At 43.1% G+C, this 18366-nt stretch overlaps 1 protein-coding gene and 1 long non-coding RNA gene across 3 annotated transcripts in view; one reads left to right on the top strand and one right to left on the bottom strand.

Moving 5' to 3' along the window:
- LOC135575512 (uncharacterized) overlaps positions 1 to 5991 on the bottom strand; it is a 48307-nt gene extending 42316 nt beyond the window's left edge. For both annotated transcript variants that reach the window (XR_010466384.1, XR_010466383.1), the window contains exons 1-2: positions 4804 to 5991; positions 73 to 170 (exon numbers count right to left, since the gene is read on the bottom strand). This is a non-coding gene — a long non-coding RNA (uncharacterized LOC135575512). The remainder of the gene's footprint in view (positions 1 to 72; positions 171 to 4803) is intronic.
- A 186-nt stretch (positions 5992 to 6177) lies between these two features.
- On the top strand, positions 6178 to 15896 carry TEKT4 (tektin 4). The gene is made up of 6 exons (XM_005504456.3): positions 6178 to 6797; positions 11321 to 11391; positions 12094 to 12237; positions 13405 to 13627; positions 13903 to 14057; positions 15538 to 15896. The coding sequence occupies exons 1-6, from the start codon at positions 6264 to 6266 to the stop codon at positions 15752 to 15754; spliced, it is 1344 nt and encodes a 447-aa protein (XP_005504513.2). The 5' UTR covers positions 6178 to 6263; the 3' UTR covers positions 15755 to 15896.
- The last annotated feature ends 2470 nt before the right edge of the window (positions 15897 to 18366 follow it).

The following is an 18366-nucleotide window of genomic DNA, read 5'->3' as shown; positions in this document are numbered from 1 at the left end:
GTGAAGGAGACTCAACAGACTCCAAAGACTTAATCACGATGCAGTGCTGCGCTGCCATACCCACACACTTACCAGTGGGACCCACGCTCACATGCCAGGTGTTTGATTTGGAAGGAAGACGTGATCCAAAAATAGACGTTAAGATGACGTTCGGATGAGCACAAGGGAATCTAATAAGACAAAAGTATATCAAAAGAAAACAGCTAAGTAGTTGCAAGTTTTTTAAAGAGAAAGTCTCTTGTGTTCCTATAAGCACGAGATCAAATTTTCTGCTCATAAGCATCAGTGTAATTTAATTTATGTACTGGAACTAAACCAGTTTATTCCAGTGAAGGTCTGAACAACCAGACTGCTTTCTCTTTTTAAATAATGCAAGAGCCATCTCTGCCCATGCTTGTCCGAGTAGCTGCCAGCAGCGCGAAGGGACTGGGCAGTACTGGGTAAGGACAGTACTGGTTTTGTTTCAGCAGCTTGGTGCCTGTTTTGCCAAGCCAGACCCTGACAAGACACTTTTGAGAGCTCCTCCTTCCAGTCCCTCTGCCCAGCAGCGCACACGGGCAGCTCCTCGCCAAGACAAGTCCCACCACAACGCAGCTGTGGACCAACACTGCCACTGAACGTCCCTATTGACCAACCTGGTGCAATGGGAGAGAAGCAGATCCCGACAGCTGCGAATCAGCCACGTGCTGCTGTGGGTGATATGACAGCTCTGATTGGGGAGGGAGAGAGAAAAACAGAGATTTTAGCTAATTATCCTCAACCTCCGAGTGTCTCCGTGATGCGCATTGTCAGTTTGACATCCCCGTCCTCACTTTTCTCATTGCCACACGGTCCTGGACCATCACCGCCAGGAAGAAGGACAGGTCTGGTGGTTGAGGAGGTGACAATTTCTACTTGCTGTCCCACTCTCTTTTGGCCCAGAGTCGCTGCTCACCATCCAACTCTGGTATTTTTACCCATGTCTGGTTTTAGTCAAACCTGTCGGCACGGAGACCCTGACCTTCTGAAAAGCCTCCAGTCCTTGCACTAAAATTATAGTGATTTGTCTAATGCTTTCCCATCAAGATGGATTTCAGGAAGGAGAAAGTGCAAACCCTCAGAGCTGGTGGAAAATGCAAATAACCACAGCGTGGATCTGGCACAGATAGTTGTCACTCACACCAATCTCACCCGCTGGAAGGATCTCATCAAACACAGTCCGCCTCTGAGATACCAGGCTGGAAATGAAGCTTTAAAGGGTGTTTTCATCCATGCTGAAATGGCTCAATTTATGCTTTGTTTGTGAAATAACTGCTTTTTAAAAAGAAATGCTAATACTGCCACAAATAATTAATGTTATCTGAATCTATCAAATTCTAGGAGGGGGTGTTTAGATTCAAAACAGCAGAGACATTTCTCATCTCTGTGATATGAGACAATGTAAAAACAATGCCTGTGTTCTTAGATAACCTTTGCTCTCAGTCTTTTGCAGAACATCAGTGCTCCCGAGGCTAGCGTATGTTTATTTCTTAAGCTGAAATGTAACATTTTGCCCATATGTTGATACTAAAACAAAAATTTCACTTCTGAACTCTTTAATCTTTTTATTCATGTGTTCTGTCGCTCTCAGGCAGGGATTGTGAGTACCAGACGCTGCCTTATGTAGAATAATTGACTGCATTTTCTCTCCTCTGAACTAATTCACCACATTTTTTCCCTATCTATCATCTAGATGAATGCACTGTGTTTTCTATCCATCACCCTGCCCAGGCACTCATCACCAGGGGTATGCAGCCAGCAGATAAAAAGTATAATGATGCTATATTAAATAAAGAAAATCAATGTTCCACTCTCAGGAAAACTGAGCCAAATCCTAACAAGTGGGTCACTGCCGTTTCAAGCAGAGGGATTTTCTGAAGCAGCGTGTTCCCGGCAATGCTGTACGGGCTGGGAAATCCAGGGTTCATCTCATGTCCTCCCACTGCCCCAGCCCAGTGCGAGTCCGGGATTTCTTGTCCTGGTTGGTGTGGACATGGAGAACCAGGTGCTGCACTCAGGTGAGGCAAGCGAAGATATAAAAGCTGTGAGATTTAAGAACCTGGCATTTAGTTTTTGCATCGTTAATGATTTGGACTTGGCCAGTGTTCACCAGCACGTTTTTCTCTTTGGTCAGAGTTTGGGTTAGAAGCTGCATTTCAGGCAGACTCACAGCTTGGAGGGCTATTAAATGACTCAAGAAACGGGATCATTCAAACAGCAGCACACATGGCAGAACTACATGAATGGAACAGGTTTTGTGAATACCTGCCTGGTTCACAGAGGTAAGAAAAGCAGATCAGGAGCCTCAGAGGCAGTGTTTCTTGGGTGTAAAACAACGCACCAGTTCAGGTCATTGGTGTGAATTTGTATGTGATGGGAGTCGTTCAAACAGCAGAACGGGGGTTTGGGATCTGAAATGCAGTGAAAACAACCCTTGGCTGCCTCACAGACAGCTCCTCATGAGAATGTCCACTGAGAACAAAAAAAGGGAGATCAATTTTTAAAGCAAGTCTGTCCCGAGAATGGGCAGCTCAGACCAATGCCCCTCTAAAGCACCATATAAACTTTAATGTCCTACCACGCTATTTCAGCTATTTTTTTTTCCCTTTCATCGCAAAATGCTGAATTACAGTTAAATACTAGATGCTGTTTCCTGAGTGTGGTGCTGATTGCTCCCCTTTGTGCATGGCCGCTTATTTGTTAGCAGTGAGCCCTTGAAAGCCTCGTAGCCAGGCCAGCCCCCCAGAAAGCGCTTCAGCTCTTTCTGCCCACCCCACCACGGTAGTTGAAAGGGAGGAAACATCTTTGGCACTTCAGCACAGAGATATGAAAAGCAACTGCACTGCTTTTGATGCAGAGGCACCACATCCCCCTGTCAGCCAGTACATCCAGATATTTTCTCCATGGAAATTGGGACAGAGCTGGGAGGGGAATGGTAGTAAATTATATTTATGGCAGGGGATCAGTCTGTAGCCTTTTTGCAGTATATTTCTTTGTACCAGAAGGTTTATGGTGTGCTCTCCATTCTTAGCAAAGTTTCCCTATATTAAACATGAGAACAAAGCTCCTTCTTCCAAGAAAATACACATTAAGTGGTCTTGTTGGTCATGTTTCTGATTTCTCTGCTGACGGGACAGCATTTAATTAATACTTACGCTTATTAATTCCAAGAAAATGGTCATGATATAGCTGCTCTGTGCTGAGATCTTGTTAAGCTTAGAACAATAAAATAAGTTGGGTTCCTTCCTCCAGCAGGGCCCCATGGGCAGCCCCCCAAAGCACCAACACAGTTTGAAAAGCAAATTTGCAGAATACTGTATCATGTGTTGGCCTCTGCTTGGAGGGATATTTGGGTAGAAGTGGGTCACATTTTCAGGCTTTTGATTAAGATTAAAAGGAGAAGGAATATGTTAAAGGACGCAGACCTTCTTTGGAAGAAGTCTGTGCTGTGGACAAGACATGAATGTCCCAGCTGCTGGGGTGTGAGAGGAAACCTTGCTCTTCTCCAGGCGCAGGACCTGTGGTACTCATGGAAGGAATGAGGTACAAACATGAAGAGTGGATCCAGGTGACAACATTGCCTTGGCCACTTGTGCTAATTGAAAAAATTGAGCAAAAGAAAGAAGGGAAAATGCAGCAGAAGCAGCAGGCCAAAAATCTCACAGGGCACCTGCCATAAACAGGAGCATTTGCTGTGGGAAAGGGAACCAGTTTCTTGTAAAAAGGATTCGAACGACCAGAAATCTCAGTCTATCACATGTCAAAAGATCTGAGCTGTAAAACATTTCTGTTCTTTTCTTCCAGTATGTTTTGTCATCTTGTGCTCTGGGAACGTCTTGAACAGCTGTAAATAATTCATACGTTACAGTGGCATATTAAATCACTTGAATCACTTGGCTGTCAGATGGCTCTGAAACACAGGGTCCCTGGGTCTGCCCTGGATGATGAAGGGAACTCCTGGGTTTTCCGGGTGCCAATAGGTTTTGCTTTTATTTCTTGTAACAGTGGGATATGCAGCCTGTTAGAACATGATGCACCTGCACTAGAAAGCAGGCTTAGACTGGCAAAAAAAAAACAGCCTGATGAAAATACCCTCCAAAATCTGTCTGCTCCTTGGAAACACTGACCAGTTGGGATAACAACCATAAAACTGGTAATCCTTACACTGAATCAGGAGTAATTTACTTTTTTTTTTCCCCCCTGTGCAGTGTTTCCATATTGGAGAAGATAATAATTTACTAGTCACATTTAGGGCCTAGAACTGAGGTGCTAAGTTTGCAACCTCAGCCACATCCCATCCTGGCCCTAACTGACTCACCTTCAAAACTGACACTGAATGGGCTGTGAGAAGATGCCACGAGCAAAAGCTCTTTTGAAACCTTCAGAGAAAAACGCTACTTAATAGCAAATTATTACTGCCCTTATTTCCAAAAAAGGTATTTTCCATACTAAGGACTTTCACTCTGAATAGCTCAGCAGGGCTTTTCCTGTAGACTTATTGCACTTTAAAAATGCAAAATTTGCATAGATCATCATGCAGAGAAGGCCACAAAGCAGAGGAAAGAAAAAGAAAGATACAGGTTGGGGGTAATGTAAGGAAAGGAACAGACAGGACAGTTAGAGGAAAGATGCATGAAAAAGGAGAGGAACAGAATTGAAGTGCAAAAGGAAAGCAAAGGGTGTCAATCCAGTGACTTCAGCAGTGCAAAGTGATCACTGACTGTTGCCAGTTTACTGGAGGGCCAATTGTAACATATGCAAAAGGGAAGATGAAGGATTTCTTACCTCTGCTGGGACTGAATGTCCTTTTTCAACACTGTCTCTGTGGAAGGAGCTTTTGCTGGGCACATGCTGCCAACGGTGGCCCAGGGCCGGCGGGCAGCAGCTGCAGCCCACGCACAACGCATCTTCCACATGCAGCCTCTCAGGCAGGGTCAGGCACTTGATCTTCCTACAGAGAGCAAGACCCCATTGGAAAAACGGCCATTGACTTTCTGTGGGTTTAGAGCAAACTCTCAGAAAGCAAAGCGTCTTCTGCAGAAGTTTGCACAGCCCAGACAGGGTGGTGTGTGTGTCAGCGCTGTGCACACCTTGGTGCAGCTCAGGCACCGCTCCCTTTGACACCCAAAGAGCCGATGAGCTGGGATGACACTGGGCAGGCTGCGGTGCATGTGGCTCCTACTTCCTTTTTATTTTCTAAATCAAAATGACATCGAAGACAGAAGATCTGTTCAAGTGCAATGACGAGAGTGCCCTCTATTGTCGCCATGCTTCCAGCACCTTCCATCCTTCCTCCGAGGGCTGAGAAGAGGCGCCTCTGCCTCCCAGCCTCTCCTTTTGTTTCCTTTCCTTGTTACACGGGGATGACAACCCCAAAAAATTCCATGTAATTCAAGCATAAGCCGTGTTCCCCCAGATGAAAGTTAAACAGGGGATGCCACAGCAGCTGGATTTCACATGTGTCCCCTCCACGACAAGTCATGAGTCACAGCAATTGTCTTTAAGAATGGACAATGGGTGGAAAAATCGAATGAGGTGCAAAAACGTATTAAATTGAATGGCTTAAACGCAGCAGAGGCCACAGGCCTTGCACTGGGCCCTGGGGCCTCCCACTACCCAAGGGGTTTGCTGGGCCTGGTGGCTCGCAGGGCCCTCCGTCACCTCCACGGTCGCTGGGCAGGAATGGGGCTCAAATCCTGTCAGGATCCTCTCGTGTTTCCAAACGAACAGGAGGAAGCACCACTGCACACACACGGCGGCTGGAAAAGGGCAGTTCCTCCGCACAAAGGGGCCAGAACGCGATGTGAACACTTCAACGCATCTTTGTTCGGGCCACACGCACGTAGGAATTACAAACGTTACATCGTGCAGCAAGTCCTGCCTCAGGAAACCCGCCCGTCCCGGGCCCGAGGGCGGCGGCGGCTCCCGCCCCGTGGCGGCCATGACACCACCCGCGTCCCCGGCTCCTTCCCAATTGGGTGTCCCCGTCGCCATGGCAACAAGCAGCTTGGAAGCGGGTGCAGGCATCCGGCTTCCCCTATCCAACGAGCTCTCGAAGCGGATCCGCGCTCTGATTGGTGCTTATCGCTGTGAGGTAACGAGGGGCGGGCTGTTCCGCCTCGGGTTTCCCTTCGCAGTGGGGGACCCGCCTCCTCATTGGCTGCTGCTGTTGCCCCGGCGACGGAAGGACGCGGCGCGGCCTAAGGGGACGCAGGGCAAGCCCTGCGGGAGGCCCCGCCGCCGGCATGGCGCAGCCCGGGGTCCTCATGACCAAGGAGCCGGCGCCGCAGTCGGTACCGGCCTCCGACCTGCCCATGAAGTTGTCCGAGGTGGCCCTAAACACAGGCGCCTACTCCTCCAGTGGTCTGGCCACTGCAGGCTTCCGCACCGCCAAGTACCTTCCCGGCGAGTGGCACCAGAGTAACTATGACATGTACCACAAGGCCTTCGCTGGCTGCAAGCAGGGGGAGCACGACCGGGCCGAGGCCAAGGACCTGGCCGAGTACACTGCCCAGCGTGCCCAGTGTGCCCAGCAGGACTCCACGACCGCCCTGGGCCACCGCCTGCAAAACACACACTTCTGGAAGTCTGAGCTCCAGAAGGAGATTGAGGACCTCGATGCTGAAACCAACCTGCTGGCAGCCCAGAAACTGCGGCTGGAAAGAGCGCTGGATGCCACCGAAGTGCCCCATGCCATTGCCACTGATAACCTGCAGTGTCGGGAGAGGAGGCAACCCCCAGACCTGGTCAATGATGAGGTGGAGAGAGAGTTGCTGAAGGTGAGCAGGACATTGGGATCACAGAATCACAGTGGCTGGGGTTGGAAGGGACCTCTGGAGATCACCCAATCCAACGTACCTGCTAAAGCAGGGTCGCCAGAGCAGGTCACACAGGAATGTGTCCAGGCGGGTTTTGAATGTCTCCAGAGGAGACTCCACAGCCTCTCTGGGCGGCCTGTTTCTGGCCTCTAAATGAGTGAGCAGCTTGGTCAGCAGGTGATAACTGAAGCTCATGAAGGAATGTTCTGGCCTAATGCCCCTTCCTGGCAGCCTGGACTCTCTCTGTCACTCTTAGGTTTAAGAAGGATTGTTTAAAATCCTTCTTCTGTGTAAAAACTGTTTAAAATCATGTGAGTGTGACTGGAGGAGACTAGATCCTCTCTTTTAGACCAGATCCAAACAAAATGACAACAGAGGTTTCCTGAACTAAGGTGGGCATCCTATTCTGTCATTAAACAGCTCCTAGCCTCCAGTTGGATTGAAGTCCCCTCATCTCTGCAGGTTACACTTTAAAAATGCAGTACATGAGCAAACTGTTCAGGACCAGTAAAGTGCTCCTTGCCCATTTCCATGCTCAGGCTGTCCAAATGTCACAGTTTCTGCCATTGCCTTTGACTGCTGAGTCTGATGCCGTAGTCTTGCCAAGGTTCATTACAAGGTGATGATCTAACGCTGAACTACGGTGTCTCAACACAAACCGTCACTTTAAACGTTCTGCAGGACAGCAGCACAGATGTCCCCAAACTGTACAATGTAGTTGGGTGACACAGACAGGTGGTGTTTCTGACAGGCTGGTTCCAACAAACCTGAGACTCTCCTGAGATTTGCTTGATCCTTTTCCTCCCGTAGAGGACTCTTTGCTCCAGCGGACACTTTGTTATCTGTTGCTGAGATCCAGCACTGCATGTGGGCTGCCTTCAAAGCTGATGTAATTATTGTGGCTGCACATGTTACAGAGAACAAATTCTTGGTCATTTTTCATTCTGGAATGATACATATTCTAGTGTCCCACAAACAGATTAATGATTATTTGCCTGCAGAATCCAATATACTGTGCAAGTTGATTCATGATGAGCTACTGATTAAACCAGATGATTAATATTTGTTGTTAGAAAAATATTGAAGAGACCTACAGAGTTGATGGCATGATAGTACTTAGCAATATTTTAATGGGAATTGTATACAGTTGGTGAATTGCAATCAATACTGAAGAGGTTGTTGTAGTGAAAAACATAAATGTGAGAGGTGGTATATAGGATATTTCAGTGTGTGAATTGTTACAAGATTCAGATTACAGAAAAAAAAATTCACCAGCTGCTGATGTTTTAGAGAAGTCTGTGAAAAGCAAGATTTATCCCAAAAAAAACATTTTCTGGCAGGATTTCTCTCCTGTATTTCTTTCCTCCTGATATCAGATAATAGTTTGTTCATTGCTCAGAAGTCCATCTGCTGCTGCTGCTAATTCTTCACCTGAAATTGTGATTGTCTGCTCGTGACGACAGACTGTCAACAGCCAAGTGGGATGTCAGCAAAAAAGAATGATGTGGGTTCAGATGAGGCCTGTGTGCCGGCAGCAGATGGACCCTTGAGAAATGAAGATTTTGTTGCCATGCCAATGACCTTTGCAGCGCAGAAGGGAGAGGAGTGCATAGTATCTGAGGAGATCCTTCCCATTTTCACAGAGGAATAGATTTTATGGCACGAAAGTTTGCAAATAGATGTTAAAACGTGGCTTTGCTGTCTCTTTAAGCTGCAGCTATGCTCTGCACCTCTTCCACTGCAAGAAATCAGATGTATTGTATTTCTATTGTATTTCTTCCTCTTTCCAAAAGTGACTAATAATTCTTGACACTTAGAGCTGCTCTTCCATGAATTCAGACTGTTCACTGCGCAGATTTCCACATTAATGGCCCGGTTCACTGGTAGTTCCGTGTTACAGCATTTGCTTATTTGGAGCAGCTATGCAAATTTTATCACTAAGTACTGACATGCTATTTCTGAATGTCGCTTCCTTGTCCAGTCACTTTCTACTCTTAACTCTCTTAACAAATGGTAATGCAAGGGACATCAGGAGCAATTTGTTTTCTTACTATGCAAAAACTGAGGGAATAAATTCTTTCCAAAAGTCAGTTATGTGAGGAAACAGACATTCCTTTCCTTGCAGTTTTAATTACACAGTTAATTGATATTCTAGGGCATTTTCCTTCCTTTGAAATTCTTCCTCTCCTACCAGCTCTCAGCTTTCTGCACATTTCCCTGTTCCCAGAGCTGAAATAACCACCTTTCAGCAGCCCCTTGGCAGATGACATTTAGAAAGACAACATCGAATCCATGTATACAAGCAGTTTGGAATCTCTGCATGTAATTGTACTTTTATTATCTGTTCAGTAGGAATCACTTCAGATGACTCACAAAGAAAAAGGAACTCTTTCTGGTGAAGGTTTTATGCACCCCAATAAGATTTGGGGTTTTCCTATTTTTTGGCACACCATCTATTTCTTTTAGGGAGTTTTGGTTCCAAGCCATTTGCTTTGCAGCATGGTGTCTTATTTAAATCACCTGTTGTGATATGTCCCACCACTAAATAGCCACAGCTGGGATGAGGGTATTGAAGTGAAAGCTCCTCATGTGCACAGTAAAATCAGCTGTTACTCGGAAATTCATTGACTCAACAGCATATTCATCTTTTCTTAATGAAGTTCTAGTTAAGAAAAAGAAACAGAAAGTCACAATTGTTTTTCAATGTAGAAGATTATTTGATGACTAAAACCAAGAAAAATCTCTTAAAGAGAATAATGTTATTTCTTTGTGCTGCTGCACTGGAAATAGCTGAATTCATTAAAAGCAGTACATGCATCTGTTTTGTATGAGGTTTTTGACTTTCATACCCCATATGACATCTCCTCTGAATCCCCTCTGCACCAGTTTAATGATAATTCAGTAGGTTTATGTGCACACATTTAATACTGAAAACACAAGCCCAAGCAAAGGACTTGCCACATGGTGGTAAACTGCCAATAAATCATGTTTCAGCTGCATATATTCTGCATTTCAAGGTTATTTTCTCGTGTCCAGATTCATTAATGCCCAGATATGACTGGGCACCAGCCGATGTACTTCCATTTATGCCTTTTTTTACACTTAGAACTGTATTTGACTCATAGTCTTGATTTGCTTTTGTTTGCGGTGCTGGTGTGTGGGACATCTGGTATCACGTTGTTGCTGATGGATGGATGGATTTGTAATTGAGGGAAGTTAGAAATCAGCTGCTCCCTCGCTGCGTTATCCTGGCCCTGGGTGCTGTATTTAGACATCACTGACATCTGCAAGTCACGAGTGTAAAAAGACTGCAAAAAAAACACCCCGAATTTGTAAATTCACGGAAGGCACAAGCATCTGCTCTTAAATGTTTTCTTTGCACCATTAATTAGACACTTACAAAGTCATGAGCCAGGATGGTTTTATCACTAGATTTGAGGAAAGTCCAACTTTTGCATCATAAACATTGAATACTGTAATAAAATCAATGGCACGCTAAACTGTAAAATATTCTCTCCCTGTTGATTGACAACCATTTATAATAACAGAAGTTTATTATTAGTATTAAACGTAGAGAAGACAGCTGAAAAGAAGCCAAGATCACTTCAAATTTGACAGTATTTCATTTTAATAGCACATGAAGACATATATAGGAAAAATCAGGCGAAAAAAAGGACATTTTATCCACCGAGTCCTATAATGAACTGAAGAAATGCAAATCTAAGTTTCTGTTATCCTGTGAACCAGCAAAGCTGCTGGCGAGTAAAACTCTTTATCCTGCTTTTACTCTCTTAATGTGGATTTGGCCATAAAATGAATTGCCAGCACAATTCTGTGCACAGACTAAATAAAGATCACCCATTGGGCCACCTGGTAAAATCCAGGATTTTAATGTGGAATCACCCACATTTTTGTGGTTGAAATCACAAAGTCTGGGTGGGCTCCGCAGGTTGTACCACGATGTCCATCGGTCCGGTGGGACCGAGAGTCCTTGATCGTCATCTTGAGCCTCGTGCCACAGCTCCCCCCAGCCATCCAACCCGTCTTTTACCTGTTTTAAAAGCTAAGAGAAATCATTTAGTAGGTAAATGTTGAAAATTCATTGTCATTTGTGCCTGCTCATTCACTCTAACTCATCTTTGACTGCCATTAGTTATGAGAACTTTATCTTCAGTTTTAAATGTCATATTTGAATGCATATCTCCTCAACAGGGAATCAATTTTGAAATTTTAGTTTAGGTCATTTGACAAGGGAATTCTTTATTTTTGTGCTATTTCGCTTCTTCCATGTGAGAGACCTTAATTGCTAAAGGAAGGCTTTTCTCGTTTAAAATTGTGCACGTCACAGGAGATTGTCTGTTTATTTATATGGAGATGGACTACCCGACATGACATGACATGACATGACATGACATGACATGACATGACATGACATGATGTAAATCTGTTCTAGATATCCCAGAAGTCTCACTGTTTTTATCTAGGAAGCTGAGCTTATCAGAAATATCCAGGAGCTTTTGAAGAGAACTTTGATGCAAGCTCGCAACCAGATGCAGTAAGATGTTTTTCATGATACCTTAGTAGCTAATTTATTTATTCCTGATATATAAGGGTACAATGCCCAGTGGAGCCACATGAACTGCCTTTAAACCTGAGAAGAGGTACTCAGCAATGAAACATCAGAATTTTCAATAGAGTGCCTCAATATGAAGGAGTTAACTGGGGGAAATCTTGGCATTTTAGTTGTGGGTGGGTTGGTTGGTTATTTTAAAATCCTGTCCAATTTGTGCTATTCTACTATTGTTCTATTCTATTGTGCCTATAGACACAAAATAATTTAAAGTAGTTCTGTTATATCAGTTAGAGTATGAGAATAATCTGAGTTTAGGCTTCGTTTTTTATAACTCTTGTAAGATCGTTTTAGTACTATTATCTGCCAGCGCAATCTTTTTAATTCCTTAGGTGAGAGTGACATCTGGTGTTAACAGTCGATAAGGATCCACTGTCTTTGGTAATCTGAAGTCGCTCTAGTTCATTTGGTGATTATGTGACTCAGGTCTAGGGTAGTGGGCAACACATCAGGCTTCTTGCCTGTATAGCAGATAGTTGTGAGAGTGTTTTGTTAGGATTTCCAAGACGAAAATGAAAGTTTCTGTTCTCATTGTTCTTTGAAAGACAAAAGCTCAGGGCCCAGCTTCACAAATGTTTGTGATGATCTTGTTAATTGTATTTTTTTCCACTCACAATGATTTTTCAGATTAAATCGAGATCACAAAGAGATTTGTGAGAGGGACTGGTCAGACAAGGTTGAAACGTACAACATTGACGATAAATGTGGAAGATACAATAACCAGAGCACCAACGTCCAGTTCCATCCTAACTCAGTGAAGTTCGAAGAGAGGTGAGCAGTTACTGTCATTATCCTCCACAAGTAACCCTGATAAGATAAAATACATCCTTTGTGTCAGTGAAAGCTGAATTAAAGATGTAGTTGCTGCTGCTTTGGACATACAATGTTAACTTTAAAACAGCTGCCTGGTTAGTAAAGGTGGTGCAACCCTCTCAGCATGGCACGCTGCTCAAGGCAAAGCTGGTCCACTAAATGCAGACTGAGTTTGTGGAAGTTTTTCTCAAAAATAATTCGCTTTATACTTTTAAAGCCTAATCTGAATCCCATTGAGACTCACGGCTTGACACCAGCAGGCATGCCATTCTTTTGGGAAAGGCATGTGCTGCTTCCAAACAGAGGGGATGACTATTACAATAAATTTTGCTGCTTCCCCCTCTCCTTTCAGGCAGTTTTCATGTGACACAGTGTCCCAAGTCCTATGTAGTTCCTTCTGCTGCTCAACATCACAGAATCACAGAATCAACTGGGTTGGAAAAGACCTCAGAGATCATCGAGTCCAACCCTTGGTCCAACTCTAGTCCGTTTACTAGATCATGGCACTAAGTGCCATGGCCAATCTCAGTTTAAAAACCTCCAGGGACGGCGAGTCCACCACCTCCCTGGGCAGCCATTCCAATGCCTGACCACTCTCTCTGTAAAGAATTTCTTTCTAATATCCAGCCTAAATTTCCCCTGGCAAAGTTTAAGCCCATGCCCCCTTGTCCTATTGCTAACTGCAAAGTATAGCCAGTATACATAGCAAAGTATAACCAGAGATCATGTTTCTTCTTGTTTCAAAGTAGACACATACTGTAAAGCTTGAATATATTAATCTGTTTATTTACTGGTGACTTAACTGCTTGTGCTTGCACAAAAAAGTATAAGTATACTTTTTTGCCTTAGTAGTACTAGCTACAAATGGAAGGACTTTGTATGAATTTTTTGTTATGTATTACTTCCCCCAGAAGCCAAAAGATGAATGAGAGTCTGTTAATTTTATAAAAGATCAGTCTTCTTCCTTCATGGTAAGTCTAGACTGCATGCAACAGCAAAAACAAATAGCGGTGGACAACATTTCTGTAGGGTGAGAACCAGCTTCAGATTGTCCTCTTAAGTGCAACTTGAACAAAAGCGCAAGGTTCCTATTTGTATTAATATACCTTTCACCTCTTCTTCCAGTGCCTCAACACCGGAGACATGGGCCAAGTTCACTCATGACAACATCTATAGGGCAGAACGAGAAAAACTGGCTTCCGGCAATCTTCGTGTCTTGATTGACAATATCCTTCATGACGTATCCGAGGACCTGAGGAGGCAATGTGATACTGTTAACGAGGCTTTTGCCAAACGCTGCGAGGAGCTGGAGGATACAAAACACAAGCTAGAGTATCATTTGAAAAATGTAAGTGTTCCTCTTGAAATGCTGGCTACAGGTGTGACAGTCTCGTTTGAGACTCTAGGAAAAATATCTTAGTCCATGTCAGCTACAGAACACAGTTTTGTGTCAGCTTGGTACCTGATAAGAGTATTTCTATTTCTGTGCTTCTGTTTCTTCTATATTCTGGCCAAATAGGAGGTCAAACCTATAACTGCCTCACTAGGACCACGAACAGATGTACAGCATGCACAATGTGCATTTTTTATTAGATGGTTCTTTTTCTTGGACATCATCTTTAGGTCCTTCGGGAGATTGGAGCTCAGGAAGCAAACATCGCTGCTCTCAAACAAGCCATCAAAGACAAGGAAGCCCCAATGAAAGTTGCTCAAACGAGGCTGTATGACAGGTCTTTCAGGCCCAACGTAGAGCTCTGCAGAGATGAAGCACAACTCAGGTAAACACTATTAAACAAGTCCTCCAAGGTGTCCATTCTATCCAGAAGTGAGGTTAGACAGCTTTTGCACTTTTTTTGGCAACACTTGGTCTCTAGCTTTTATTACTAGGTTAGATTCTGATAAAAGTCAGGAATAATTCCATTGACCAAAATCACTGTGAGGAAAATGTCATTTTAACCCAATGTATTGGCAAATAGAAAATCTATAGACTCAAGTCTGCCTATTGTCTCTGTGCTTTCACCTCTGAACTGTGCGGTTTCTTTTTGATTTAAATGATCCAAAAAAGTCTGACAGCAAATAGATCATTTGCAACTCTTGCTGTTAGCAGAAGCTCACCACAAGGTGGACTTGTGTGCTGGTGAATTATGCATCAAGTGCTGAAAATGTAAACGAGCTGCACAAACTCACAGTCTGAGACAAGTCCTCAGGACTATGAAGCATTTGGCTCGTGGCATTTGGTTTTCAGTAATAATCCATTTTGAAACCGGAGGTCAACAAATCCTTTCAAATGAAAGGTCTGAATGTCACATTTGTCAGTTTTGATCTCATTATAAGCTTTGTAATTGATTCTCCTCCTTCGCATTTTCCTACCCTTAGGAAAAGTGGGGAATCAGCTTTTGCAGGCTCACAGTGTCCCATAGCCCACCGTTCAAAGCCAATATGCTGCTCTTTATACGGTGAGGAAGAAGTTTTAGTTAATCCAAATGCTTTATAGCATCTCAGACACACTCATTTCAGGTCCTGATCCAGCAAACCATCCACGTGCAAGCTTTTCAGTATATACATTGCCTTTAACAGGATTTAAAGACACGTAGATGCCAGTCCTTTGCTGAATGGGCACATGTTTAATCTCTGGGCTTATTCTGTGTTTAGTGACTCAGTTTGCAGAGCACACAGGGATCTCAATTTCCCTGGAAGCAAATGCTCTACAGGCAGATTGCACTGAGACACCTCACCCTCCTGAACTTCCAGCTGAAATGATGGCCTTCCTTTAAAATGGTCTGCTGAGTTTTTTAAAGTGGTGTCCGGCTGCTTCTTTAGAAGTCTTATATGCTTTTAAAGACTGTTTTCCAATGTCTGGTGCAAGTATCATCTTTAATACATGAGTTTTATACCAGTGAACAGACAGCAAAACCAGGCTTAACAAAATGCTGATCCAGTGAAACCAGGTGACTTATTTAACAATTTTTGTCCTGTAATTCTTAGTACAAGTCTCCTACAGAGTGGGAGAAGATGAGGATGGGTAGTTCCACTGTGCTTAGTGGCAAAAGACATCCTTGGAACTACCTAAATCATGTAGAGAAGCTGTGAGAGTGAACTCTACTTTTGACCAAGTGTGCAGGACCTCTCTCAGATCCTGTTATATGATTCTACAGCTGTTGATCTTTATTCCTTCCTTTATTTATACAGTTCATATGTCTCTTTTAACACAGACTGGCTTCTGCTAATTTTTTTATTATTTAATGTCATTCTGTTCAGCTTGATCAGTGAAGTTGAAGAACTAACGGAGTCCATTGCAGCCCTGAAGAAAAAACTGATGGAATCTGAGCAGACTCTGAGGAACTTGGAAGACACACGGATGGATTTAGAAAAAGATATAGCTGTGAAAAAGAACAGTATTTTTATTGACAGGCAAAAGTGCATGGCCCATCGCACACGCTACCCTGTTGCTCTTAAATTAGCGGGTTACCAGTAGTAATCTCTGTGCTAACCGTGCAAAGTCTGGAAGAAAAATGTAATCTAGAATCTTTCATATATAATGCATGGATAGTATTATACACAGAAATACTGTATTTACTGTTGTTTTCCTCTATTTGGATTAAAATGCATTAATTGTATTATGGTGGGCTTTGAGTCTTGCCTTTAAAAGTTCAGTCTGAGCACGGATGTTTATAGTGAGTTTAAAACAGCTTAAAGGTAATCCATTACATCTAGAATGTATCTACATCATATATGAATAATTTAAACAGCATGTGTTATTTGGAGTTTTCACCCTAGTAAGTGAATATGTTGAGAGAGTGTTTATTGTGGATAATAATAATAGAGTTTTAAATATAATGTTTATAGCTTTTTAGCATTTTCAGGCAGCCTGAAATGAGAGCAATAAAACTGCCTGCCTGATAGAAGATCACATGAGCAGCAAAGAAACAGATGATAGACCTTTAAGCTGCTCAAACATTATTAGAGGGGAAAAAAAAAGGTTTGCACAGGTTAGATGGCAATGTGACTATTGGAAAAAGCACTCCCAGCCTGTGACACCTGCTTATTCCATCTGCAAATGAGTCCAAGGGTTTGTAACCTTCAAATCAATATTATTTTTTTCTCCAAGAAAAAGAAAAACTAAACAGCCTGTGAATAGTAATCATGACTTTCAAGTTAAGCACTTGGATGTTGGATTGAGCTCTTGATCTGTTGCAGCTATTCCCTGGAAGACGTGTGTGTTTGAACTATTACCCGTAATGGAGAACACATCAGGTTCATATACTGCAGTAGAGCAATGTAACAAATGTCATTTATCCATTAGCTTAGCAGGCCACTCAGTTAAATATGTGACATGTGTCAGAAAAGGGGGAAAGATGACATGGAACAGCATTCCATTATGGTTTCCTGTATTACAGGTTTTTGCTTTTAAAAAGCAGCTGATTGAGGAGAGGGGAATGAAAAAAAATAAAGAATAAAGGCAAAACACGTAAAAAAACCCCCATCCAAAGCAGATTTCTGAATAGCCCTGCTCTGTTATCCAGCCAGGAGAGGCCGTTAGCCTCTGCTTTTCTCCCAGAGAGCAATTTGTATCATCCCAACTCAGGATGTGCCGAGCACAAGGCAGCAATTGCCCTCCTGCTAAAAGCTGTTACCATTGCTTTGGAAAACAGCTGCGGCACTGAGGGCTTTTGACCCAAACCTCTATCTTACAAGTTTTGTATTCAAGAGTTTTCTTTTACATTTTTGACAGATTTCTGCTTCATGATGACATTTTCATAGTCTAGATGTTGAATCCTTATTAGAGAGAAATGGCACGTAGATAAGAAAAAAAACGTGGCTCTACTATGCTTTTCTGTGCACAGAACTTAAAACAGTTATGAAAGGTTATTTTTGCAGCCTGAAAACATTCTCCTTCACTCTGCCTTTCTTAAAACACCTTCAGCACCTTCCTGACAGCATGTAATGGCCCGTTCTTCATGCTCAAATCTCAAGTGGATCAACAGCTTGTGTGCAGCTACATCACTGCCCGGTTGGGTATAAAACTGACTTTAGCTGCACCAGAAGAATAAATCACTTTAACGGACGTTCCAGTGTTCAGAGCCGTGGTGTTAAAAGAGTTTTGGTCCTTTAGGACCCAGAATAAAGATTTTCATTCCAGAGTTACGCAGGATCAAGAGGAAAATTAAAGTGCTGTCATCTTCCATGAAATTGTGCTGAGTATAAATAACCTTGTGCCCCATATTGGGTTGTAATGGAGCTTTCCCTAATTAAAGCCTATCAGTTTAATTTACCTTTGTGAACTAAATTAGTCTGTCCTTGCTTTAGGCCAATCAAGGGAAGCCCCGCTCTAGTAAACCTCACCCATGGGCAAGAGTGTAATCACTGCCCTATTCACATGGTAATAGGTGAACACAAGTGTAAAAGTGAGGATCAGGTGCAATAGCTTCAGGTTTCAGCAATTACTTTCCTCTTTAATTACTGATTAACAATAATAATAATAAAGGCCACTGCTCTAGCATGTAACTATGTTTTTATATTATTTTGTTCATGATTTGTTTTCAAGCTGAGGATTTACCAGGAAACATTTAAAAGGTGTTTTAGCTGGTCACAGGTGAGCTATAGCTGCCCACTGTCTTGAGATCTACCTGCTCATCTGTATCAGAAGTGTGGACTTTTTGACTTCATTAGGATTTTTTGGGTTGTTATCCTGAGAGATTGCTGGTTGTGAAGACAAGGTTTAATTTCTGGAAACTCTGAGGGTTTTCTCATCTGTTTGCAGGTAGAGGAACAAATTAATGGTGTGATAAATGATGCCTTTTAATGCCTGGTACAGGGATTTCAGGAAAAAAAAGGAGCGAAGACCCATTAAAAATGTGTTTGTTACTTAAGAGCAGATGTCATTATGCAAGAGGAGCAAATAAGGTTACAGAGAAATAGGAGATAATACTTGTGTAGTATTTTTATAATGAATAATTGATTTTCTGTAAGACTGAAGCTTAGAACAACTGTCTGATAATTTCAGCGTTGTACCATGTCACAAGTCACTACAGAATTCGGTACCACAGTGGCAGACACCAGCACCAAGATGCCCAGGTGGGATTTTGT

This window comes from Columba livia, chromosome 15, assembly GCF_036013475.1.
Source record: "Columba livia isolate bColLiv1 breed racing homer chromosome 15, bColLiv1.pat.W.v2, whole genome shotgun sequence".
Taxonomy (NCBI): Eukaryota; Metazoa; Chordata; class Aves; order Columbiformes; family Columbidae; genus Columba; species Columba livia.
Note: the sequence above shows the minus strand (reverse complement) of the source record. Positions and strands in the feature narration are given on the sequence as shown.

Coding starts and splice junctions, on each gene's coding strand:
- TEKT4 (XM_005504456.3), top strand. CDS start 6,264: ATGGCGCAGCCCGGGGTCCTCATGACCAAGGAGCCGGCGCCGCAGTCG. Junction 6,798..11,320: donor TGGAGAGAGAGTTGCTGAAG/GTGAGCAGGACA, acceptor GTTTTTATCTAG/GAAGCTGAGCTTATCAGAAA. Junction 14,058..15,537: donor AGAGATGAAGCACAACTCAG/GTAAACACTATT, acceptor CATTCTGTTCAG/CTTGATCAGTGAAGTTGAAG.